The sequence below is a fragment of the Aspergillus karnatakaensis genome (assembly GCF_047715665.1).
Source record: "Aspergillus karnatakaensis strain CBS 102800 unplaced genomic scaffold BJY04scaffold_25, whole genome shotgun sequence".
In the NCBI taxonomy this organism is placed as follows: Eukaryota; Fungi; Ascomycota; class Eurotiomycetes; order Eurotiales; family Aspergillaceae; genus Aspergillus; species Aspergillus karnatakaensis.
The window spans coordinates 1-24,862 of record NW_027395737.1 but is presented as its reverse complement, the minus strand read 5'-3'; the positions used below and the strand labels follow the sequence as shown (position 1 = coordinate 24,862).

Sequence of the window (24,862 nt, the reverse complement as noted above, 5' to 3'; positions counted from 1 at the left end):
AACTTTTTATATGCCGGTATGTCGTCATCCTGACTAGCCTCCTTGGGACGGCTCATCGATGCGAAGGTCAACGATTGCTACTCATTCCAGGCTTCAATGCAACTTGAAGGGGATTAGAAATAATTTAGTCGGCGGAATTAACAAATATACCGACGGCTATATACGTATTTCTGGAGAATCCATTTGAAACGCTCCCCGAAACCCGATATACATCCTGATAGGAATACCCCTCATGTCCCGCCTTTCCCTCAAAACAAACTCATAACCAAACGACACTGCTGTTCGAGCGACCATGAGTGACAACGGAAAGATCACAATCTCTATCGACCGCGGTGGCACATTCACTGATGTCCACGCCGTTGTTCCTGGTAAACCAGATATCATCTTGAAGCTGCTCTCCGTTGACCCCGCGCACTACCAAGATGCCCCAACAGAAGGAGTTCGTCAAATTCTGGAGATGGTTACGGGTAAGCCACATCCTCGAGGGAAACCTTTAGAGTTGGGACCTATTGAGAGTCTGCGGATGGGAACAACCGTCGCCACAAATGCCTTGCTTGAGCGGAAAGGCGCTCGGTCTGCGCTCCTCACCACCAAGGGGTTCCGTGACCTGTTAAGAATCGGAGATCAATCGCGCCCCAACATCTTTGATTTATCAATGGCGCGCCCTGGGGTGCTGCCGGAGGCTGTGGTAGAGGTCGATGAGCGGCTCGTGCCTTGTCATCCCCTTTCAGATAAGCAGAGTTTCTCAGATGCTCAGCTTGTGGAGGGTGTGACTGGTGAAAAGTTTCGTGTGGTAAAGGCATTGGATATTGAAAATATCCGCCCGGAACTTGAAAGACTAAAGGAGCAGGGATATCAGTCATTGTCTGTGGCGCTGGTGCACTCGTACGCCTACCCAGAGCACGAACGCCAGATAGGAGAGGTGGCAGAGAGTATGGGTTTCTCCGTCACTCTTTCTTCGAAATTGCAGCCTATGATCAAGATCGTACCCCGAGGAATGTCTGCTGCGGCCGATGCTTATCTCACGCCTGTGATCAAAACATACATCGACTCCATCTCTTCGAGCTTTGAGGGAGGACTTGCCAATCAACACACCTGCAGATTTGAGTTCATGCAATCAGACGGTGGCCTTGTCGACTTCCGTAAGTTTAGTGGACTGAAGGCAATCCTATCTGGACCCGCCGCTGGTGTCGTTGGCTTCGCCGCAACCAGCTGGGATGCCGTTGAGCAGACACCGGTGATTGGTTTCGATATGGGAGGTACATCGACCGATGTATCACGATTTGATGGCCATTTAGAACACGTGTTCGGTTCTAAACTGGCCGGTGTCCAGATCCAATCCCCTCAGCTGGATATCAATACAGTTGCTGCGGGAGGCGGCTCGATTTTGAACTGGCGCAACGGCCTCTTTTATGTCGGACCAGAGTCAGCGTCGGCTCATCCCGGACCTGCGTGTTACCGGAAGGGTGGTCCCTTGACAGTAACAGATGCAAACCTCTTCCTTGGCCGCCTCCTACCAGAGTTCTTCCCGCACATCTTTGGTGAGAACGAGGATCAACCGCTCGATATTGAGGTCACCACGCGCAAATTCCATGAACTTACGGAGACTGTTAACCGTGAGCGGAAGCAGAAAGGTGACTCGGTATATTCGCCGGAAGAAGTAGCCCTCGGATTCTTGAAGGTTGCTGACGAGTCTATGGCTCGTCCAATCCGTAACCTTACCGAGGCTCGAGGGTTCGAGACCGCGACGCACCACCTTGCGTGCTTTGGCGGGGCGGGTGGTCAGCACGCTTGTCCAGTCGCGGCATCACTAGGAATCTCTCGAATCATCATCCACAAGTTCTCTTCGGTACTCTCGGCGTACGGCCTGGCGTTGGCGGAGGTGGTGAAAGAGTCACAAGAACCAATGTCCGTCCAATACGAGTCAGCGAAACCTGATCTGAAAAAGAAACTTGATGATATGGAACAGGCTGCCGTCGAAGACATGAAAGAGCAGGGGTTCTCCGCAGACCAAGTCCGCCATGAGCGGTATCTGAACTTGCGCTACGACGGCTCGGACACTAGTTTGATGATCTTGGAGCCAGAAGACGATTCGGATTTCATCGAGAAATTCCGGTCTCGGCATCGCAGAGAATTCGGTTTCAACTCCGACCGGCCAGTACTGGTTGATGACATTCGGGTTCGTACGATCGCGGCCTCGAAAGTGCGAGACGAGAAGAGTCCTCTGGTGCAATTGCGTGAGGCTACCATCTCAGATATCAGCACGAAGCCCGACCTGACCACGAAGACATACTTTGATGGCCAGAAGGAACGCCTTGATACCCCCGTGTATCAGCTGGACGGAATTGAGAAGAACTCCCGAATCAACGGACCTGCAATCATTATTGACAAAACTCAAACAATCGTTGTCGTACCCGACGCGGTAGCCACTGTGTTGGATACATGCATTGTGATTGACTTGGAGAATGGAAAGTCAGCAGCTGAAGAGGCTGCATCTTCAGGAATTGACACGATCAAGCTTAGTATCTTCGGCCATCGTTTTATGTCCATTGCGGAGCAGATGGGCCGTACTTTGCAGAAGACTTCGGTTTCGACGAATATCAAGGAGCGTCTTGATTTCTCTTGCGCTTTGTTCTCGCCAGATGGTGGACTTGTAGCCAATGCACCCCATGTCCCGGTGCACCTTGGATCTATGCAGTTTGCCGTTCGCTATCAGCATAAGAAGTGGCTGGGCAAACTTCAAGACGGAGACGTACTGATTGCCAACCATCCTAGCTGCGGCGGTACTCACTTGCCAGATATTACTGTAAGTCCTTCTCTGATGTACAAAATAGCAAGCTAACTGAGAAGGTGATCACACCCGTGTTTGACAAACCTGGTGGTAGCGAGATCATGTTCTACGTCGCGTCCCGCGGCCACCACGCAGATATTGGCGGTATCCTACCTGGATCGATGCCTCCTAAGTCAACCGAACTTTGGCAGGAGGGAGCTGCCATCGAAGGCGACAAGATCGTGAGCAACGGCATGTTTGATGAAAAGAGGATGATCGAGCTCCTGGTTACGAAGCCTGCAGAGTACCCCGGTTGCTCTGGTGCGCGATGCATCAACGATAACCTATCGGACATTAAGGCGCAGATTGCTGCTAACACTCGTGGTATCTCTCTTATCCAAGCCCTCTTTGCAGAGTATGGCGTGGAAACCGTTCAAAAATACATGTACGCCATTCAAGAAACTGCCGAGACGGCCGTGCGGAATCTTCTGAAGGATCTGTACAAACGGTTTGAGGGGAAGCCGCTTGAGGCGGTCGACTACATGGATGACGGATCCCCGATCAAGCTTAAAGTCACGATCAATGGCGACGATGGATCTGCTGTTTTCGATTTCAAGGGGACTGGGCCTCAAGTTTACGGCGCGTGGAACGCTCCTATTGCGATTACTCATTCAGCCATCATCTACTGCCTTCGATGCATGATCAACGCGGACATGCCGCTTAACCAGGGCTGTCTTGCTCCGATTGACATTAAGGTTCCCCCGTCTTCAATTCTCTCCCCGACAAAGAACGCAGCAGTGGTTGGCGGTAATGTCGTGACATCCCAGCGCGTCACAGACGTAGTCCTCAAAGCATTCCGTGCCTGTGCAGCCTCCCAGGGATGTTGCAACAACCTCACCTTCGGCAAGAACGCCAATAAAGACCCGGAATCAGGGAAGGAGATTCCCGGATTTGGATACTACGAGACCATTGCCGGAGGTAGTGGTGCAGGGCCCTCATGGAACGGCGAATCCGGTGTGCAGGTGCACATGACAAACACACGCATTACGGACCCGGAGATCCTGGAGAAGAGATACCCAACTCTCTTGCGGCAGTTCACGTTGCGAGACGGCTCTGGTGGCAAGGGGCAGCACCCTGGTGGTGACGGGGTGATTCGAGAAATCGAGTTTCTGACACCAATGGATTGTTCGATTTTGTCTGAACGGCGAGTTCACCGTCCATATGGGTTGGAGGGTGGTGAGAATGCCGAGCCAGGTATGAACCTCTGGGTCACAAGGGATCCACAGACAGGGGAAGACCACACAGTGAACATCGGCGGAAAGAACACGGTCTCTGTAAATACTCACGACCGGATTGTGATTATGACTGCTGGAGGCGGCGGATGGGGTCGGGAGGAGTAGATTGCACATGGAAGTCTATCGAATCGTAAATAGCCCTGAACATCAACATTACATACATCAGCCTTACAGCACCGTCTCCTGAGCACCGGCCGAAACCTGAAAATGGGTCAATATGGTCATACAATAGCGTTATTCTAGAAAAGATCCATACCTGGTGATCCACTCTTTCCGTTCATATGGACGTCACTATCCCAGCGTCAAGTTGACGTCAGGACTCGAGACAGAATAGCTATAAAACACCACAGACTCAACACAAGTCAACGACAATCAGTATCAAACAATACACAACCACACAACAATCATAATGACTACCTTCAAACTCAACACCGGCGCTTCCATCCCTGCCCTCGGCTTCGGCACCTGGCAAGACGCCGACGCTCAGGAACAAGCCGTCGCCGAGGCCCTCAAGGCCGGATACCGACACATCGATACTGCTAGAATGTACGTCCCGGGAGCGGTTTCTCTTATGCTAATGAATTGCACTAATGATATGTAGCTATGGCACCGAAAAAGCCGTCGGCGCCGCCATCCGCAAGAGCGGCATCCCGCGCGAAGAGATCTTCCTCACCACCAAGCTGTGGAACAACAAGCACCACCCCGACGACGTCGAGCAGGCTCTCGCCGACAGTCTGAACGATCTCGGCTTGGACTATGTCGACCTGTTCCTGATCCACTGGCCTGTCGCATTCAAGCGTGGAACCGAACAGTTCCCGAAGGATGAGAAGAGCGGCAAGCCTGCTGTTGAGGACACCGATTATCTCGATGTACGCGACCCTACCTTCTCACTTGATCCCTATATGTGTGCATCTATCTAACAAGAATATGCGCGCAGACCTACAAAGCCCTCGAGAAGCTCGTCTCAACCGGCAAAGTCAAAGCCATCGGCGTCTCCAACTTCTCACAAGCCGAGATGGAGCGTCTGCTCAAGAACGCCACCATCCCACCGGCAGTGCACCAACTAGAAGGCCACCCCTGGCTGCAGCAGCGCAAGTTCGCCGACTGGCACAAGAAGAACGGCATCCACGTGACGCACTACTCGCCGTTCGGCAACCAGAACGAGATCTACTCGCGCGAGGGCAAGATCGGGCGCCTGATTGAGGACCCCGTGCTGGTTGAGATCGGCAAGAAGTACAACAAGAGCGGCGCGCAGGTTGCGCTTGCTTGGGCTGTGAATGAGGGGCACTCGGTGCTTCCCAAGTCCAAGACGCCCGAGCGGATCCGGGCGAACTTGGAGGGTGATTTCAAGCTTGATGCGGAGGATGTGAAGAAGATTGAGGGCATTGATCGCAAGCTGCGGTTTAATGATAGCACGGAGAGCTTCGGGTATGATTTCTTCAAGGATCTTGATGGGAAGCAGTAGGCTTGAGGGTTGTGGACTCGCTCCTGGTTAAGCATGGTTTAGTAATGCAGATATTATGATAGATGATCAATAATGAACTCTTAATCATCCAGAATCTGTATGCCTAATGATCTATATTTCAGGCGCCGCACTGCCCTTGGCTCTTCGAAATCGAAAGTGCTCTGAGCGATCTACGCAAGATACGTCATGGACTCATGGCAGTGTGTTCGGGTGGATGTGCCGGATCACTTTGTAGTAGCGACCCGCCGTGGAGGCCACCTATAGAGTAGGGGCTGTAGGGTGCATCCCGATTCCCGATTTCAGCCTTCGGAATGCCGTCTTCCGTCCGTGCGTTACAGACCCTCGGTATTCCGGCAGAGCTAGGGCTAGGTGTTGCAGCTTTAACTATCGATCCTTGACTGTGGTATAATCCTCTGCAATACTGTCATAGCATAGATACACCCGAAAACCACGAACATGGCTCTTACAGCCTACAGGCCACTGAACGCCCGAAGCAGAACCGAGGCTAAAGTGGACCCTGTGGGTTGGAGCCGGGCGCCGGGCGACAAGCTTCATGAACATCCTTATCTTTGATACGCTTGGCCGTGCCTGGAGTGGATATACTTGTTCCAGCGCATGAGATAATTGGATTTGTTTGAGGGCGCTCACTGCGCCGCACTGCTAGTCTATACGAAAGCAATGATACCCTTATAAAAGATTCCTTGCACCCAGCATGTTATAGGACACTACCCACTGTTCATCATCTTAATATCCGCTCTATTCAGTATGTGAATTGCGACTATTACCTGCGCTTGCTAATTATCCTCTAGACTATCCACAGACTGGCTACTACACCCTGATTAATTCCTCATGATGAACGCCCTAATCCTCCAACACATCATAACCCCCGGTTTCTGGATATTGGGCACTCTCCTCTGCCTATTCACCTCCATATCTCTGTTCAACTACCTCGCCAACAACAAAACCGCCACCGCATGGCTCCAGCCTTCTCTGACCACGCGGTTCCGCAAAAACCTCGCTTTGGCAGCATACCATTTGATCATGATGCTCTATCTCCACCAAGGCAGATGGATCCTCGAAACAGCGTACCATTTCCTCAGGTTCGTGAACGAGACCAAACCAGCGCCGATCGAAGATTTCAACCAAGAGATATATCTCCCGGAGTGGCTTGATTGGCTTGCGTTGGCTGTTGTAGCGTGGATTGGGACTTTGTGTGTTTTGATTTGTGGGTGGATGGTCTTGGGATTGCAGGCGAAGGGGATTGTGGAGTTGAGGGCAGTGGATGTTGCTAAGGTTTCTCGACAGGAGAAGGTAGCTGAAGAGGACAAGAAGAGTGCATAGGAGATGGCATTGAGCCAGTGTTTGGGGTAGTTCGTCGACTTATAGGTTTCGACCCGGAGGGGATTGCTCTGGATCAAGTTTTCGGATTTTGACTATCCTTGAGAACGACGATGATTCCGATAAAGCGTACTGTTATTATAGCATCAATAAGCTTGTTTTAACATCGGCTAAATGGTGTCGACAAAGTTGAAGTATCTATCCCTGTTTTCGTTACGAACTCAGTCCCGCTGCCCTCGTTCCATGCCAATTGAACCATGTAATAACATACAATACAAGGACTTTTGTACCTTCCTGTTCAACGCTTAAACCCCTTGCCCCTAAAAGACTCCAAAACCCGCCTCCCTCCCCACCGCATCAGCCATATCAGCCTCATCCTCTCGCCCTTCATGTCCCTTTTTCTTCCCACCGTCGGTGAACGACCAAGGGTCGGACTCAAGGTTACCCTCGTCGTCCATGCCCTGCTCAAAGGCGCTCTGTGGGTGCCAGTTTGCAAAGGGGTCGCCGCTTTGTACGCGCTCGTCGCTTTCACGAGGGATGGTCATTTCGCTTAGCTTGGGGTAGTTGAGACCGCTAGTTCCGGTGTTGGTCTCGCGGGTGGGCTTGGACTGGATGGGCATTTCGCGTGGTTCTCTGGAGGGTTGTGAGGGTTGGTTGGAGACGTTGATGGGAAGGTAGTGTATGCCTACTTAGACACAGGTAAGTTGATAGATACAGGCAGGACAGATGAAAGATAATGTTAGGCAGCTCGGTAAAAAAAATATCTACCGGTTTTAGAGGCTTATATTGTTTGTGTTGAGGCTGATACCCATATATTAGGGTTTGGTGGTGATGCGAACCTGATGTCAGGACATGTGAACATCCCAGCTGAAGGGTGTATGTTCAGGATCTTTAGTCAGAACTAGGGCTGCAAAGATGGCTCTATATCGGCCAAATATTACTGAAATCTATAATTCTTGCTTGATATCCTATGGAGAGGGGTAAATGACACGGAAGGCCGAGTCGTCGACAGAAAGTGTACAATATCTTGCAACAGTAAAAGGACATTATCTAACTATGCAACGACCGCTTTGAATCCTACCACCAAAAGTGCTCAATGGATTATGCACTTCATTGTAGCCAGTGTAGCAGTGGCCATAGTCAAGATCTTTACTATTAAAGGCAATACCGCCAGAGTATACTCATAAGTTTAGGCTTGGGGCATCTTTCTTAGATCTTTTCATACTTAGTTCTTTTCATATCGCCCACCAAAGCGAGAGACAAGGTTACCAAAGGCCAGTGGACTGAGCCTCTCGTAAGCAATGATCGTGACACAGCTTGTCAATTATGCTTACCCAAAACCCCAACTCCTGCTACTAAAACGGACACCGAAGTACCATCTAACGAACGAAGATATCAAATAGCATCCGGAGCAAGATAAAGTTGGTCGCCATCACGAGCCCCAGGTCAAAGACCCATACCAGCCCGCGTCCTTGCAGAAACCCTCGACTCGCCTCATCTATCACCCGCCCCTGAGCCAGATCGAGCTGTTGTTCCCCAGTCTGAAGCCCATCTAGAATGCTGGCAATTTCGGCAGCAGCCTCTGGACCGAGGCCAGAATCTTCTAGAGTAGCCCGTTCTATATCAACGATAGCCCTACCATGCTGTATCGGAATCACCGTTTCCGAATCAAGCCAGGCCTCCAACGTTCCATCTGGAAGCTCCTCGACAAACTCAATCGCCCCGTATCCGAACTGCACCTCCAGCTGTTGGTTATGGTAGTAGCCCCAGCCATACAATCTCACCTCGTCGGCCACAGGCTCCGCCTGCGGCTCGGGGGTCTCAGCTGGAAAGTCCATGAAGATACCTTCTGCCGGGTTTTCTTGGAACTCGATGAACCCTAGAAGCTCGTTGCCGCATTTAGGGCATCGGTCCGGAAGGGGAAAGATTGTGGAGGCGGGCTTGGGCTGTTGGAGAGGGGTGATGTGGGAGCAGAAAGGGCATGCAATGAGGTGGCCGCGTTGGAAGCAGGAGGGCTTGGGACTGGGTGAGGGACACCCGTGGGTAAGGCATACTGGGCAGGTGGTTAGCATTTTGAGAGTTGGCTAAGAGAGTAAACCCGGCAGGAACGAAAGAGGAAGAATGACTTTCGATGAGGTATATATATGTGTGTTCATGTACTTCCAGCCCAAGGCGTGGTGTTTCGTGCCATTGTCTATTTCTTTCAGACCGAGATAATACAAATCCTTTGCCCTACTTGTTAAAGACATGGCACTCACCTATCCATGTCATTGTATGTGTGGTTTTGGAATGACTTTAGTCAGTCTCTGAAACAAGGATCATTGTTCGAGGTCCTACACCAGTCTGTTGTGCAAGTCAAGCCATATTTCAAAGACAGGTTACCCTTTATAAAAAATCGTCTACGCTGCGGTCATGTTCTACACTTATAGTATGACGTGACAAATTGTTGCTACGTAATTGGGGGATAGACGCTTTTTTTTTACGTATCACCTATAGTATACTCATAAAGAAAAGAATGTTCTATTTCTCGTCTGACTCCACCAATCTAATGGTTCTGTTCGTCTCCCTGGTCATCTCGAACCGCACCGCGGACTTCACCTTGCTCTTGCTCTTGCCCTTGCCGTTGCTCATTATTTTGCTCCCCGCGCGGCTCTCTCTCAACAATCGTCACCATACCCCTCTCAACATCATCCCAGTACTCAGGATTCTCATTACCCCCTATAGTATCCATAACCCACCCGGAATCCTCGTCATAAAACCAAACGTGAAGCGAGGGTACTTCCCCCCTATCCGACTGTCGATTGACGTCAAGATTCCTGTCAATATCCCCCTCCATATAATTCTCACTATCTCTCTCAATGAACATGGCCCCGCCGCAAAAGCCAAATTGGAAGTCAAGGAACTCAGCCGATGGTTTCCGGCATGCAGGGCAGTGGAATCTCGACCCTTGAAATATGGTTGTGCAATAGTCGCATGCGAGCATATGCCCCTCCTCGAAGCATGTTGCTTTGATCGAGGGGTCTCCGGAATAGAAGCAGACGTTGCAGGTTGTTAGCATTTTGATAAGGAAGTGTAGCAATAGTAGATAGGACATTGGACTCGAGGAATAGAGAGATTATTATTATATAGCGGACTATCCTCTGTTAAGCGATGTAGCAGAGCCCTTTTTCTGTCGTTCATTGTCTGCCATGTTTGATGTCTTTGAGGAAGTAGTTTCACAGGGCCTTATTCTTTGATAGACAGAGTGACGTCTGTTCTATCCCTTTGTATTCAAAAACTTCAAAACAGGTCTGATACAAAGGCTGGATATGTACGAACTAGATCGTTCAATGCTAGAGTAGCCCCTGGCTTTTGTGTTTTCTGAAGTTGTGTCTCTGAAAGTTCCAGCACCACGGCCAGAATAGGAACCAGTTGAGACTTTCTGGGCTTACATGATTGTTGGAAGGTAGCAAATCTACGGAGTAAAGTATGATTGCGAAGAATTCGAGGCTTAGTCCTGCTGTATATATTCCTCTAAAGCCACTAAAGCTCATAGTTAAAATCCCTAAGAACCCCACAGCCCTGGAGCAGAGCTCTGTTGTCACGCAGACGAAGAACTGTATTAAGTCGCGAGAGGGAAAAAATGGGTTCTTCATCAAGGAGGGAACTGGGACGTGGTTTCCAAATCTCAAGCCCAGACAACGAAAAAAAAAGACCATTTGTAAAATGTAATGCTGTAATCTCTGCTCAGCAAACTAAGCTCCCTCAGTGATTCATCAGGAGTCAGATCGCAGACTCTCCCATTTTTAGCCCTCAAGTGAGCTGTACCTAGATCCTTGCGGTCGCTATAGGCCGTAATTTATATGACGAGCTATGCATTAGCCCTCAAGTCAGCTGTAATTATATCTTTACGGGTGCTAGTTATAGACTGTAATCCACTCAAGCCTGCAGAGAGGGTTTTATATGATGCCCCTGGAAGAGCGGACAAAAGTGCCACCACGGGTGAAACCGCAACATCGGGGTTCGGAGGAGTCTTCATCTTCATTCTCTCGCCAGAGCCGCGTAAATATCGATCCATAAATGGCATTAGACAGTGAGTGCGTATGCGTATAGACTAAGTCTTAGCACCCTACTAGCGGTGTCAAGGCCCAATCGGATTTACAGGAACGCTTTGGGGCCATAGGTATAAATAGCATTTCTTGACACAAAACTGCCAGTTCCAGTAATTATTCCAGCACTCATCCGAAAGCTGTGATGCCAAGATATAGAGAGTAAAAAGTGACGCGGCCAGTTGCTACTCGGCGTGCTTGTTATGCTCGTATATTTCCCTGGACTGCGGCGATCATAAGGACGACAGCGAACCATACTCTATATTTGTATAATGTGGGGTATCATTCATAGTGGGTTACGTATTTATACAGGGGTGTTTGACTCAAGGGTAGTTAGTGATACTGGAAAGATTGAACCCTGGCAGCCAACCAAGGGTTCGCCGGAGGGTTTGCACCGGCTGTCTGACTTTCCTACACGTAACCCATCAATCAAATAGATTATATAAAGAGCAGTTGTAGATTCACTTGCCAGAGATCTGTTTGAACGATCAGTCTGAAATCTAAAGCCACCGACTGGCAAATCCCCCTCGATGGCCCCTCTTGAACCCGCCAGACCTGAAACCGATTACGAACGATGGCTTCGTGAGCAAGACGAGAAATACATGCCTGGAGACGAACCAGTATATGGGCCTGACCAGTTAGGTCCCAGCAATCATGATCAACCACCCCATGGAAGTTTTATATATCCCGGCCTGGAACCGGAGTCTATCAACTACAAGAAGCACGCGAAAACTAGTGCCCTGGTTGGTTCTGTCCTGCTTGTCATTGTTATTTTAAGGGCAGTCAAAAGCTTTCGAAATCGGCGCCAGCAAGCCAATGGAGCTCTGCTCAGGGCAAAAACTGGAGAGAAGTCGAGGAAAACTGTATGTTAACACAGACAATCCCCTCTGCAGGGGCTGCTTTTCATAACTGACCAGCTGCAGTAACTATTGGACCGAAAGGAAAGTCGAAATGGGGACGAAGGAGAGAAAACTTTTATGAAATGCGCACTTCCTTGTTCTATTTAGATTCATGAGCGATAATGGCTCAAGAGAGATATGCTTCTTGTAAAGAAATGAAGAAATGATAATAGTTTCATGAGTCGATAATAAGAAAAAATAGACCGTCTAGTCGAGGTTTACATCGGCCAACAGTGACACGCAGTTCAACATCATCTTTGACATGAACCCTCGGCTGCTCAACATCCTGACCCCCCTTCCACCTCCGTATCCTGGGCTGGTACGATCGGATCTGCAACCTTCTCTACATCAGGCATGTTCCCATCTTCATCGCTGTCGTAGTTAGCATCGAAATACTCCGGATAAGGCATATACCCCTGCCCAACAACCTCAAGATCATCCTCCCTCCCCGCCGCCAAAGTCCTAAGAACATACTCACTACTCCCCTCAACTAGAACCCCCTCCAGGGGATCCCTAATCCAAGGTTCGCCCCCGGTGCCCTCCACCCGCTCAATGATCCCATACCCAAAGCAAACCTCCCCACTTGGCGCAACGAATACCCCCCACCCGGCATTCCCCACCCGAATGCTTTGCGGTGCTTGCGGGTACGGGTATCTCGTCTCGGAGCCATTCGCGTTCGTGACAATGAGGAGGTAGTGGATTTCTTCCTCATCTTCGCCGGGTGGGAAGACGTCCTCTATGTGCCGCTGGATATCAGCTTCGATTGCGGGATCGCCCGCGTCGTAAACTGTCTTACAGCTTGGGCAGGTGAGATAGGTTTCCGGGAAGATGGTGGTCTGTGAAACTGGGACGTTGGAAAATGTGTGGGAGCAGTAGACGCAGCGGACTATGTGGGCATCCTCAATGCAGGCGCGGGCCAGGGAAGGTCCTTTGCCCATGGACATGCAGACCGGGCAGGTTGTGAGCATCTTGGAGTCTTTTTGTTTTGGGATATGGTGTAGATGGTTGTGAAGGAGGTGGAGGTTCTTTTCGACAACTCGGAGATATGACTATAGATGTAGAGTGAACCTGTGATGGATCTGTAGGATAGTGAAGCGTTCTACTCCATATGTACTGCGAAGTGCGTGCATCTGCTACAATGCCGTTGTTATCTAAGCTGTAAAGAGGGCTTTATGATACAATGGAACGAGGGGCGCTGTTTCTTTACAGTTCGTTTTGTTGCCAATGGCACAAAGGCTTTGCCGATAACAACGAACTCTTATGATCGTTGGTCCCTTTGTGTCCTGGTTATCTATGGGCTCTCCATCCTCTCTAGCGGACTATCGGGGATTGAATAAGGGTATGAAAATATTTCTAATCCTACCACTAAACGGGAGATTACATATTGGTTGTTGCCGCTGGGCCCCAAATGCAGATTTCAACACCAAAACTAGATTCCAGGTCAGAGCTGTCTCTTTCGGTCACATAATAGATGCATGCAGAATCCTGCTCTTCATTCCAGTCCCAAGTGGATGTAAGTTCGAAATTTGTACAGGGATCTGAGATCCGGAAGTAATCTGTGGTCCAATCAAGATGCCATGTTTGGTAGAGCCGGGAGATAGGACGTGGGGAAGCACCCAGGGCCATACGCGATTGAAGAGCTATCTTCATCTGAGATGGGAAACCTGCTCAAGAATCATAGACGGATGGAGGTAAGAAGCGAAATCTATCTTCATGGTGTGGAACGTGTTTGAACATGGTGAATATGACTGTGATAGCAAGACAAGACTGTGTAGCCTTTGGCTCTGTACAACCTCGAGTCATCACATGAGGTGAACAGCCATCTTGCAAGATATAACCTTCGTGCTGCCCCCTGGTCTTTCACAGACAGTAAGCGGTCTGATTATGACCCAACCTCGCGCGCAGGAAAGCGAGCTTCAGCTCTTGCCACCGCTGTTTAGCGAAGCTGAAATGGCTCCATCTGAATCGGATGAACTAGCAATACAAGATGGCATGGAAGGAGAAATTATATCAGGCCGCACGAGGATTTCTACGTCATCGAGCATTCAAGTGTACGTGGACAGGTGGCCGATTGAACCTCAAAAGCTGAGAAGCAATGCCCAATCTGACACCCTCACTACGTTCCTTGATATCATTCTAGCTCTCCTCCCAGGTGCCTTCCTTGGTGAGTAGCTTATATGCTTACTCTCGTTTCGCACAAGCAACTCTGCGCCAGCTAACTGTACATTTAAGCGCTTGCCATCAGCGTCATCCGTCTCGACGGCGATGAGATTTCGGATTATGGAGCGCAAGTTATTCAGGCGACGAACCTGGCTCCTTCCATATTTCCTATCGTATTTGCCGCCATTGTCGGCGGTATGATGCGCAGCTTTGCTCTCTGGCGGGCGGAAAGGTGCTCCTCTCTTGGGGTACGTGCATCTCCATCCATCTATCACGCTCGTGAAGCTAACAACTAGCCGTCTAGACTTTAGAGCAACTGGACGGAAGCACTAGCTTTGCTGGATCATTCTCGTTGGTGCTTGCTTTGCGCCGCCCTGGTTTCCTGACACTATGCATTCTCCTGCTTTGGACAATGTCGCCCCTTGGTGGCCAAAGCGCCCTGAGAACGATAACTGAAGCGCCATCGTCCGTGTCATCCGATATCACCCTGGCATATATGAATATGAGTGGGCCGTCGGGCCTAACAGGGGCAAGCAACCTTGACAAAGCCTGGACGCCCATGCATTCTATCTATACGACATCGCTCATCGCATCCGAAGAAGCAAAACAATTTCCGCGAGATCTATGGGACTGGCCTAAGATTCCACTCCTACGTACCCTGATATCATCGGAAGATGAACCAGAAAGCGACGGACACCCATGGAGGGTGGTGCCATCTGATAATATCTCAACCACGTATTCCTCACTACTTGGCCTTATACTGCAAGGTATCCCATCCCACGCAAACGCGGAGTTTCCGATCGAGTCCTCGTATTTCGATTTCGATTGCTACTTTATGGGAGACAACCTAACTAAAAGCGAAGCCATGCAGAGAATGGGGGAGCCGCTACTCTTTCACCACAACGCATCCGACCTCTTTGGATACGATCTGCAAAGCTCCCCAGATATACCCTATAGCAACCTATTCATCGATACCAGCTTCAATCTCACAACGTTAGAAGACACAGACTCCCAGATCAACCTATTTTATGGCTCCAGAGACTACCCAGGCTGGAACGTCGCGCTGTTTAACTGCACACTCTCGACCATCCCCGTAGAGTCTTGGGTCATCTGTCAAAATGCTGAATGCGCAGTTTCGCGGATGCGTCACTGTATCAAGGACACCCGACCTACAACCTCGTCACCATTCTCGAGCCCCTAGTACCCAGGCTATTTTGGCCCAGGCGCACTCTTGAACTTTATCCAAAACTTCCCGCACGCCGCGGGCGCAACGAACTGGTACCAATCCTCCCCAACAGATAGCTACATATACGGAGATCCTACGCTCTTCAGCACTGACTACGAACGTAATTGGAGCACGATAGACCCGCAAATCGTCTCGGATAGACTCACCACCGTCTTCAACACATTCTGGCAGACCTCCCTGGCCCCATTCACGTTCACCAGCGCTACCCTCTCCAGCCCCGTCAATCTCACCAGATCGTGGGGGTTCATCCCACCCTTCAACGCTACCTCTGGGGCTGCCTCTCACGGCGTGACAGTCTACCGCATAAGTTCAGTTTGGGTAACGGTCTTTATCATCTCGAAAGCCCTGCTTCAGATCTGTGCACTGACCGGTATATTCCTCCGTTCCGTCACCAGGGCGCCTGATATTCTTGGCTATGTTTCATCGTTGACAAGGACAAATCCGTACGTCCCGCTTCCGAAGGGAGGAAGTGTGCTTGCTGGTCTGGAACGCGCGCGGCTACTGCATTATATGCAGATCCAGATTGCAGATGTGGAGTGTAGTAAGGATGTCGGGTGCTCTTGGAGGTGCAGGGGACTCAGGGTCTGGAGCTAGAGCTGGAACTCAGAGGCTCCGTCGAAGTTGGCGATATGCGTAGGGTTGTTTATATGTTTTACAGCGATGTTTTTCTTTTTTTTTTCTTTTCGCTAGCTATTGAAGAATAAGCAGTTGCCTAGCGCCTTGAACTGGGTAAGAGCGGGGGGCGATGGTGGGGACTCATATTTCTTGTAGCTTGTTTTAGTGAAACTAGTCATGAGGAGGGAATAATACCAGCATTGAAGAGGTAATTGGAGAGTATAATTAATCTTAGACATTATGATAGCTAGATGAGCAAGTGATGGCATCGCCAACAATGACAGGAGTCCTGTTGCAGACACGGACTTTCGCCTCCCATATGCGTGAACACTAAATGTCTTCGCAATGACTGGCGTGATTTACGTGGCTTGGGTAGTGTTAGATACGCTGTACATCTTCGCTACTAAGGTGGGTAGCGTAGATGGCTGCTGAAGGGCTTGGTGTCAGATTGTTATCGCGGTTTTTCGACATGATAGCAATCTCGAAAGTATAGCAACACTCTCTACTGCAGCTGTTTGGTTCCCCTGAACTATTCGCAAAATCTAATGGCAGTTCGAGAAGGTACCACGGGGTAACAGAGATTTTCCTGTCTTCATGGTGTATGATGTAGACTGCGGCGGGCTCGCATCTTCCTCCGTGTCCGCCATACGACTCACATTTCTGGGCGCTCACAACATCAATGCCGGGGGCCTTAAACAAATTGTCTTGATCGAGCCCCTGTTATCAGGCGTCCCATTTGCGCCGTGGGGATGAGGGGAAGTGCCCTTCGGGAGGATCACCAAGAGGATGCTTCTCCGGTGTAATCGATTTGGACAATCTTTATGGGTATTGACGACGGACTAATATCGTCAATTGTAACTACACAGTCGTAGAGGGTTCTGAGGATTGCTATGGCTGGCTGAAGAACAGCAGCCCGAATGTACCCATTGTACGTGACTATCAAGTGGTTGATCGCTATTCCACCCCGTGATGCCCGGGATGCCTCTATTTGCCCGGATTCAGATTTGGAGAAAGTCTCGCCAACTTACTGGAAGGCATTTCTCTGCAGCAGTGAACCCCTGGACCTTGGCGGCACTACTGCATTGTAAGCATGCAGTAAAGACTTGTCTCGTGCGTTGGGCCAGTAGCATCCTGCGCCTGTCTCAGCCTCGGCGCGTATCGCTGTTCTAGACTCCCGTGTCAGTCGATCCGGTGGTGATTGAGCCCTGATGCCTCCAATGTCTCAACAATCCCTGCTCAAGCAACACGCTAGTCCGGGTGCTCCCACCATCTGCCATGATTCAGGCTATGTCTGTCTCAGCCCCGGCGATAGCGGTATCTTTGTCGTGACAATTGAGAACTATAAAAGGCCGCTCCTTCTCTCTCGTCCGTCCTGTACAAAGCAGCAACTCAAATCCTCAATGCAAAGATTCCAATCGCCAAAAATGTCCCTCCTCCCTCTCCTCTCGGGTCTCCTCACCCTAACCCCCTCCGCCCTCTCCCTCTCCCTCCCCCGCTCCACCTCCATCACCCCACCCCAAGGCTGCCCCCTCCCAGCCTGGACCGTCTCCAACCTCGCCTGGTACAACGGCTCCTCCAGCCTCGACTGCATCCACAACCCAACCGACATCGCCGCAAAAGGCTGTCTCTGCGGACGCAGCTGGTGCGAGCCCAACCAAGAAACCTGCGCCGGCATCGGCTCCTGGGTCAACGTCTGCTACACGGGCATGCCAAACTACGAACCCTGGGGATACGGCCCTCCTCAAACCCTCGATATCGACTTCGCCGATGGTCTGGACTGCCACGACGAGTATATCGGGTACCGCATCCACGATATTGGGTATGGCGAGAGTAACTGTGGGTATTCGGATCGGGCACTGGGGAGGATTGTGAGCTTTTATGGGACCTCGAATGAGGAGAGTAGTGTTGGGAGGTTGGAGTATGTGTTGGGGAGTGGACATGCGTTGGTTTGCGAGGATGGGAGGAAGATTACGTATTCCGGGGCGACGGAGTTTGAGTTGGATTGTGTGCATGATGCGCAGTTTAATGCGACTTGTACGGCGGGGCCGTTTGATGTTCCTGTCCTGAGCTATGAGTTTGTTAACTAGGGACGACTTGGTGGTGAGTTGGCTTGGGCTGGTTGGGGATAAGCGAGGGTGTGCTGGCGAATCGACGTGGGGTTGATAGGTTTAGTGGCAGCAGGAAGAGTAGAATGACATCACAACTTTCTACATGGTTCACATGTTCGTAGCAAAGTAAGTCTACCTCAGCACTGCTGGTCAATCGAAGACAGTATTGAGTGCACACACCTAACAAGGAAGGAGCATCTCTGGGCATAAGACGGTTAGTTCACTGTGGATCACAGCTGGGCGCCAACAAGATCTTAGTCTCAGGCTTATGCTCTAAGAATTCTGAACCTAAGCTTGAGGCCCAGCTGAAGGAGGCTTACGCCCAGGGCGGCTGCGGCGCGGCGCTGTGCCAATTGGAGTATTAAGCTTATCCGATGCGTGGAGACTATAGTAAGCCATCTCACCAGAGACACAATAGCAACAGTGGGATGAGCTCTTGCCCGGCTTGTAAACATCACGAAATGGACCTTGGAGCAGCAAACTGCCGATGCAGATCACTTAGCCCCCCACCTTGCGAGAACCTATAAGTCACTCCGCCCCCATAACCACCAGCTCTCCCTGCACCAACATCCTCTACCCCTCTTACAGCAACTAAGAAACAAGAAACACTCAATGTCAGTGATAATAATCGGCGGCGGCCCTACAGGCCTTCTAACATCCATCGCCCTCTCCCACCACTCAGTCCCGCACACCCTCTTCGAGCGACACCCCACAACCTCAATCCACCCGAAGGCCGTCGGGCTGCATCCACGCACCATGGAGTTCCTCCGCTCCTTAGGTCTCGAAGAAGGCGTGACGGCCGTCTCTGCGCCTGCGTACTCCCACTCGCAAACGGCGTGGTATACATCCCTTGGCGACGACAAGAAAGAGATTCTCACGCGCGATGCATGGGGCGGTGGTGTTTATAAAACCGAGTATGAGAAGTTCTCGCCGTGTCGGATAACAGTTTGTCCGCAGATGAGACTCGAGCCTGTGCTGTTGAGGGAGGCAAGAAGGTTGAATCCGGAGGGGATTGTGTTTGGCGCGGAGGTGGAGGGTGTTGAGGAAGAGGGGGATGGGGTTGTTGTTACTGTTCGACATTCCGGAGATCCCTCAGGTCCGAAGACGTATAAGGCGTCGTACGCTATAGGCGCAGATGGAGGTCGAACAGTCGGAAAGTGCCTGGGCATTGAGATGTCCGGGGAGAAGGATATACTAGATATGGTCTCGGCACATATCCGGGCTCCCTTGAGCCAGGTGCATCCGAACCCGAATGTCTTGATTACCTGGTTTATTGACCCAGCGAAAGGTGGGAGTATCAGTACGGGGTTTCTGTATCATGTTGGTCCGTACAAGGATGCGACGGCGGATGAGGAAGAGTGGATGTTTGCGTGCGCGACAGACCCGAATGATCAGAGGAGGTTTGATGAGGAGGAGATGCTTGAGCGGTTAGCGGAGACTTTAAAGTTATCCGCGGACGTGGAGAAGCGAGTGAAAGTGCTGAGTATTAGCCATTGGCTTGTGCAATCAGTCGTGGCTGATCACTTCCGGAGCACTGTAGGTAGGGTATTCCTCGTTGGTGATGCGGCGCATTGTGTCCCCCCTTGGGGTGCGCTCGGGCTAAATACTGGAGCACAAGACGTACAGAATCTCGTGTGGAAGCTTGCGTTGTCGCTAAATCACGAGGCGCGGGGTGAAGGGCAGATGAACGGCCTCCTAGACACGTATGAAGAGGAACGCAGACCTATTGCCCTCCGCGTCGCGAACACCAGTCTGTCGAATATGCGAAACCACGCACTTGCCATGGACCGAGCATTGGGAATTAGTCCAACCAAAGCCCCAGAAGACAACGCTGCATCGTTCAATGCATACTTTGATGAGATGCATGCACTCCATGGAGCTATTCGCCAGGCTGTCCTAAACGCACAGGCGGTTTTGGATCGTGAATTCCATGCCCCTGGTGCTGAAATGGGGGTGTTCTATCCGTCTGCTGATGTCGATGACGAGGGTAGCGAAACACGGCATGACGGGCAGATCAATAACAACAGGGAGTTTGACGTGTTCCAATACCATCCATCGACGATTCCGGGTCATCATATGCCGCATTTCTGGGTTCTTAGAGATGGTGTGAGGAAGTCGACAAGGGACTTGGTTAGGAATGATGGATTTGTACTTTTTACAAAGTCGGAGCGTTGGGCTGCTCTGTCAAGTGTGGAAGGGGTGCATGTGGAGAGTCTTGACGGAAGAGGTGGAAATTGGCTTGATGGGCAGGGGGCTTGGACGCCCTTAATGGGGATGAGTGAAGAGGGGGGCGTTCTGGTTCGTCCGGATGGAATTGTTGCCTGGAGGTCCAAGACAGATATCCCTTCGGAAGGAGACATGAAGAGTATAGTGCGCAGACTTTTGAAGCTCTAGCTTCAACAGCTATATCAATCGTGCATGGCAATGATCAGTAACAAGAATCGCCCATATAGACAGCATGGTTGGAAGGGGCAGAGGCCAGGGAATGCAGCAGGTATCTGATATCAGAAAGCTTTTACGGATTCTTTCAGGGTTAGATTATGCCGTACAGGTAACGTTATTATTCCTTGTGTAGATCCATCAATACACCCTGTAGCGAGACTGATCGCACCATCATCTTCTCTAGACGGCATTGCGCTTACTCGTATAACCGTCTTATCAGGGTATAACATGAACAATGGACTATATACATACAGGAGCACTCCAGGGCATGCCAAAGCATACGAGAGCATAAACTAGGTTCAGACCATGATATACCACCCTAAGCTCATCTCAAACACAGGTGAATGAGCTCACAACAGCCGGATCCCCGCCAGCATACCTCTGCTTCAGCGGGTACGGGCACAGATCGCGCGCTGTATTGTTGCTGCCCCGAGTCGCATGCAGCGTATCAGGGGCAATGCCATTCTCAACCCAATCCATCAGCTGACCGAGCGCCCCATTTGGAACTGGTCCCGGTCCCCCAAAGCAATGGCCGACACCGGGCGCTTCGAGGAAACGAAAGAAATCGCCGGCATACCTATCCTGCTCCAGCACGTTTTTGTAGTATTCGACAAGTCCTTGGATTGGAATCACTTCGTCGGCAAGCCCGTGCCAGGTTATAATTTTCTTGCCTCGAGCCTTGAAGTCGGAGAGATCAGCGTTGTTCGCGGCGAGCATTGAGGCATAATCGTTTCTTGAGTCGGCTAGGGAGCTGAAGAATTCAGGGGGAGTCATGTTGTCGAGGTTGAAGCTGGGGTCTTTGGCGACGAGGTAGGAGATCCAGTTTCCGAAGAGCGCGCTGCCGAGGGTGGAGCAGGTCCTGTTGCTTGTACATTCGGTGGGTATGTAGGAGCTGAGGGGTGCGTCTTTGTTAATCCCAGGATAGCCGTGCTTCCAGACCCTGACCAGGCTGCTTGGACGACCTTTGCGGCGGAGGGGGATAGGGCGTGCTGTGTCCCGTTACAGGTGAAAGGCTTTCCGACAAAGTCTAACGCAGTGACGTTGCAGAGATCGGGTCTGCTGATAATGCTGTCTTTCACGCCGTCTAGTTCATCGCAGGCATTGACTGCTGCACTCACGAACCCATCAATCTCGCACGACGACGGATAGATACCATCCTGGTTCATGACAAGGGTCGGCCAGAATCCAGCAGGAATGAAGGTCTCAATATTAATGGCTGGGGCCACAGTCAGGATTCCATCGAAGGCGTCCGGAAACTGTTGGGCCATTGCGAGACCCTGTCGTCCACCTCCAGAGCAGCCGTTGAAGTAGGAATATTCGGCGGGCCGATCATAGTACGAGTCGGTGATTTGTTTCCCGATCTCGGCCAAGTCGGCGGTCGCCTTGTAAGCATAATTCTTGAGAAGCGCCCAATTGATGTTATGGTCGCTGGTCAGGGCCCATGACAGGTCGGTTGCAATTGTGGTGACAGTGGAGGAGTCTCCGGGAACACCTCCATCCGTGGAGGCCGCTGCAAAACCCTGCGAGACCGCATAGGTGAGGTAGATTGACCCGAAGCCGGTGCTATAACCGCCCCCGCCGAGTCCCTGGAATCGGCCGTTCCAGTCGTCGAGGGGGAGCCATACTTGCGTGGTGACTGTATCGTTCCAGTCGAGGTGGGTGTGGACAACTGTTACGTTGCAGAAGCTGATCGTGTACCGGCCTCCTTCGTTTGTTCCAGGACCAAGACTGACGGCGGTGTAATTGTGCACTTCGTCCGCTTGGAGGCCGTGGATGGTTGCCCCTAGTAAGCTGGGCTTGCTAATGGAGTCTGGCGAGCATTGTTGAACAGCAAAGGCACCGAAGATGAGGGCCCCTAATGATATGAGCGTTGAAGTCGAGGGGGGCATTTTCGCGGTAGATCAAAGTGAGAACTGTATATAGTGCTTTTAACTGAAAGACATGAGATATTATAGTTATATACCAGCGGTACCTCCTATAAAAAGCAAGGATAAAATACCCACATGGCTCGTGCATACGTGAGACTCGGGTCTCTCGTGTGCACGGGCCAGAAGTGGCAACATTCTTTTTCGTAAGTGACTGCCAATGACGGTCGTATGCACAAACCACGCTGAACATCGTCTAATAAAGTACACTCAACATTTTCCCATTGCTCGTCAATCACTTCCGAGTTCCAACCGAGACCTGAAATACACGTTGTTTGTTATGTAGAAGAGCAATGATGGTGCCTCTGTAGGTACAAGTCACATGATGTCCTAAATTGGAAACCTTCACTTCGGCGGAGGCCCAAGGGCGAGGCTCCAGCTGCATCTACCTTACCTCTATCCTCAAGCCAAGTATATTTATCAAGACATCGTGGAATTGCCACTTGATTCCCGGCAATGGTACGTAGAGCACATAAGAAATCCCGCGGTGGCTGCATCGAGTGCAAGCGTCGCCACGTCAAGGTAAGCACCTTAAATCTCTTAACAGCAGCCACCTTAACACTGCACAGTGCGACGAAAAGCGACCAATATGCTCCAACTGCATCTCATCTCAGCGTCTATGCGAATATGCTGGTTTTAGAATTATACAGTCACGGCCAGGGGCTTCCATTAAACAGAGAGCACGATCGTCGGACTCACTATCGCCTAGCTCGAGTACGCCCCCTGACACGTCGCCTCTGATGCAGCCGGATCCGCCTGCAAATATGCTACATACGGAATTGTTCCATCATCTGTCGACCCAGACTCTGCCCTTGTTATGCGCGAATGGGAGCAACCTCGCTCTTCAACCTACAGAGCTGATCAATTTTGCTCTTGCCACTCCTTATCTCTTCAATGAACTCCTGGCCCTCGCTGCCTTACACCTTGGCATCCGCCGCGAGGCCCAGAAGGACTATTACCGGCATCATGCGGCACAACTACAGAATCATGCCTTGCGATTGCTCAATGAATCCGAGCCACATCTGAATCAAGGAGGGGAAAGCGAGACATCCATCTCCGTACTCCTATTCTCATCTATTCTGGGGATCCATTTACTTTGTGACACTTTAGTATTCCGGAGCCATGATCTCCAAGACTTCTTAGACCGGTTTATACACTACCTCCGCATCCACCGGGGCGTCCGCACAGTTGTCGGTGGAAACTGGAAACAGTTGAAAAAATCTTCGTTCAGCTCAGTGCTAACGCAATGCGAGCCAACCGTGACCGAGGACATTGGCCCTGACCAGGAGTGCACTCGCCTGCTGTCTCTTATCGATGGGGCTAAACTGGGCGCCTCATTCACCAACACTTATATTGAGACCATCAAGTCTTTGGAGTGGTCCATCCAGGTCGCGCAGAACGGGTCGGGCGGTGATCAGTGGTACGGGGCTCTGCTGTGGCCGATCATGGTGCCTTGGGAGTATATCGACATGCTGGTGCACCGCAGACCGGAGGCCCTTGTTATACTAGCGCACTTCGCCGTGCTCTTGCACTCCTGTCGCAATCTGTGGGTTTTTGGTGATGGTGGCAGGTTCATAATAGAATCCGTCAGCCAGTACCTGGGGCCGGAGTGGGCGGGATGGATGGAATGGCCCTCTCATTCCTTGGTAGATTCGAGTAGTCAGATTCCCTATACACACGCCGAACCAAGCTTGGACACATAAAGAGCTATCACGTCTAAAAAAAAAACCATATAAATAAACAAATACAAGGCTCCGCGCTCGGAAATGTCCTCTACCGCAAACACCTCAGACCCCTCGAACCTCATTCAGCACAACCCTCTCATGCACATGCGAGTAAGCAAAAACATCACTGGGATACCGCGCCCCAAAAACAACCATCACAAGCACCATCAACACCGCATCAAACACATACAGCGGCCACTCATGCTGCAAAAGATACCCATCATTCCCCATCACAAACTCCACCACCCGAAACACCGACCGCACCATAATCAACGCGCTGACCAGATAAAGCGTGTTGAGGTGAACCCTCCACCGCAAATTCCCCGAAAACCCCTGCGGCCCCAACCCCGCCAGATTCAGATCCCTCTGCATCCGAACCTGGAACACCACCGCCGTGATCACAAATAGCCCAAACATAACAACCTGCACCGCAAGACCAACCACAACCATTTTATTGCCTAGACTTGCTAGGTCCGACGAGACCATCATCCCCGCCGACCCGCCCTGAATGAGAAAGCTGAGCACGTCCCCCGTGACAAAGATCTTGGTGACCCAGCGCACACGGATAAGAGAGTGTTTCTCGCCTTTGACGGCGACGATGATCCGGCCGAGCACCATGTAGATTGAGGCCGCGAAGAGCGCGGGCCCAAGCAGGATGAAGACGTTCTGGATACAGAAGGTGAACATGGAGCCTGTTTTCCCGTGCGCGGAGGCGCGGGCGCAGTAGCCGATGAATTCAACTGTTCGTTATATTTCTCTCGTGTTAGGAATTGGAGCTCTGGAGATT

General features: G+C 51.0%; 14 protein-coding genes across 14 annotated transcripts; 8 read left to right on the top strand and 6 right to left on the bottom strand.

Moving 5' to 3' along the window:
• The first annotated feature begins 88 nt into the window (after positions 1-88).
• On the top strand, positions 89-4,412 carry BJY04DRAFT_61320 (5-oxoprolinase). The gene is made up of 2 exons (XM_073720727.1): positions 89-2,806; positions 2,851-4,412. Exons 1-2 carry the CDS (start codon positions 293-295, stop codon positions 4,168-4,170), a joined length of 3,834 nt encoding a protein of 1,277 aa, XP_073570992.1. The 5' UTR covers positions 89-292; the 3' UTR covers positions 4,171-4,412.
• On the top strand, positions 4,391-5,624 carry BJY04DRAFT_189259 (aldo/keto reductase). The gene is made up of 3 exons (XM_073711346.1): positions 4,391-4,611; positions 4,667-4,934; positions 5,003-5,624. Exons 1-3 carry the CDS (start codon positions 4,475-4,477, stop codon positions 5,528-5,530), a joined length of 933 nt encoding a protein of 310 aa, XP_073570991.1. The 5' UTR covers positions 4,391-4,474; the 3' UTR covers positions 5,531-5,624.
• A 229-nt stretch (positions 5,625-5,853) lies between these two features.
• BJY04DRAFT_189257 (uncharacterized protein) lies at positions 5,854-7,146 on the top strand. The gene is made up of 2 exons (XM_073711345.1): positions 5,854-6,293; positions 6,340-7,146. Exon 2 carries the CDS (start codon positions 6,380-6,382, stop codon positions 6,869-6,871), a length of 492 nt encoding a protein of 163 aa, XP_073570990.1. The 5' UTR covers positions 5,854-6,293; positions 6,340-6,379; the 3' UTR covers positions 6,872-7,146.
• Positions 7,147-7,188: 42 nt separating this feature from the next.
• BJY04DRAFT_218353 (uncharacterized protein) lies at positions 7,189-7,488 on the bottom strand (the record flags this gene model as incomplete). Its single annotated transcript, XM_073716293.1, has 1 exon — positions 7,189-7,488. The coding sequence occupies one exon, from the start codon at positions 7,486-7,488 to the stop codon at positions 7,189-7,191; it is 300 nt and encodes a 99-aa protein (XP_073570989.1).
• A 759-nt stretch (positions 7,489-8,247) lies between these two features.
• Positions 8,248-8,940, bottom strand: BJY04DRAFT_218352 (uncharacterized protein; the record flags this gene model as incomplete). Its single annotated transcript, XM_073716292.1, has 1 exon — positions 8,248-8,940. The coding sequence occupies one exon, from the start codon at positions 8,938-8,940 to the stop codon at positions 8,248-8,250; it is 693 nt and encodes a 230-aa protein (XP_073570988.1).
• A 473-nt stretch (positions 8,941-9,413) lies between these two features.
• Positions 9,414-9,926, bottom strand: BJY04DRAFT_218351 (uncharacterized protein; the record flags this gene model as incomplete). The annotated part of the gene is made up of 1 exon (XM_073716291.1): positions 9,414-9,926. One exon carries the CDS (start codon positions 9,924-9,926, stop codon positions 9,414-9,416), a length of 513 nt encoding a protein of 170 aa, XP_073570987.1.
• Positions 9,927-11,184: 1,258 nt separating this feature from the next.
• On the top strand, positions 11,185-12,032 carry BJY04DRAFT_189255 (uncharacterized protein; the record flags this gene model as incomplete). The annotated part of the gene is made up of 2 exons (XM_073711344.1): positions 11,185-11,819; positions 11,880-12,032. A coding segment is annotated over exon 1 (333 nt), but the record flags the coding sequence as incomplete, so codon positions are not given.
• Positions 12,033-12,133: 101 nt separating this feature from the next.
• On the bottom strand, positions 12,134-12,823 carry BJY04DRAFT_218350 (uncharacterized protein; the record flags this gene model as incomplete). Its single annotated transcript, XM_073716290.1, has 1 exon — positions 12,134-12,823. The coding sequence occupies one exon, from the start codon at positions 12,821-12,823 to the stop codon at positions 12,134-12,136; it is 690 nt and encodes a 229-aa protein (XP_073570985.1).
• Positions 12,824-13,739: 916 nt separating this feature from the next.
• Positions 13,740-15,855, top strand: BJY04DRAFT_218349 (uncharacterized protein; the record flags this gene model as incomplete). The annotated part of the gene is made up of 4 exons (XM_073716289.1): positions 13,740-14,019; positions 14,088-14,263; positions 14,320-15,166; positions 15,239-15,855. 4 exons carry the CDS (start codon positions 13,740-13,742, stop codon positions 15,853-15,855), a joined length of 1,920 nt encoding a protein of 639 aa, XP_073570984.1.
• A 1,445-nt stretch (positions 15,856-17,300) lies between these two features.
• Positions 17,301-17,963, top strand: BJY04DRAFT_218348 (uncharacterized protein; the record flags this gene model as incomplete). The annotated part of the gene is made up of 1 exon (XM_073716288.1): positions 17,301-17,963. One exon carries the CDS (start codon positions 17,301-17,303, stop codon positions 17,961-17,963), a length of 663 nt encoding a protein of 220 aa, XP_073570983.1.
• A 633-nt stretch (positions 17,964-18,596) lies between these two features.
• On the top strand, positions 18,597-20,378 carry BJY04DRAFT_218347 (FAD binding domain-containing protein; the record flags this gene model as incomplete). Its single annotated transcript, XM_073716287.1, has 1 exon — positions 18,597-20,378. The coding sequence occupies one exon, from the start codon at positions 18,597-18,599 to the stop codon at positions 20,376-20,378; it is 1,782 nt and encodes a 593-aa protein (XP_073570982.1).
• Positions 20,379-20,619: 241 nt separating this feature from the next.
• BJY04DRAFT_227863 (Tannase/feruloyl esterase) lies at positions 20,620-22,339 on the bottom strand. Its single transcript, XM_073718718.1, has 2 exons — positions 21,366-22,339; positions 20,620-21,318 (listed from the first exon to the last, which is right to left on the bottom strand). Exons 1-2 carry the CDS (start codon positions 22,313-22,315, stop codon positions 20,757-20,759), a joined length of 1,512 nt encoding a protein of 503 aa, XP_073570981.1. The 5' UTR covers positions 22,316-22,339; the 3' UTR covers positions 20,620-20,756.
• A 468-nt stretch (positions 22,340-22,807) lies between these two features.
• Positions 22,808-24,054, top strand: BJY04DRAFT_218345 (Zn(II)2Cys6 transcription factor domain-containing protein; the record flags this gene model as incomplete). The annotated part of the gene is made up of 2 exons (XM_073716286.1): positions 22,808-22,873; positions 22,921-24,054. 2 exons carry the CDS (start codon positions 22,808-22,810, stop codon positions 24,052-24,054), a joined length of 1,200 nt encoding a protein of 399 aa, XP_073570980.1.
• An 84-nt stretch (positions 24,055-24,138) lies between these two features.
• On the bottom strand, positions 24,139-24,762 carry BJY04DRAFT_218344 (RTA1 domain-containing protein; the record flags this gene model as incomplete). The annotated part of the gene is made up of 1 exon (XM_073716285.1): positions 24,139-24,762. The coding sequence occupies one exon, from the start codon at positions 24,760-24,762 to the stop codon at positions 24,139-24,141; it is 624 nt and encodes a 207-aa protein (XP_073570979.1).
• Between the last annotated feature and the right edge of the window lie 100 nt (positions 24,763-24,862).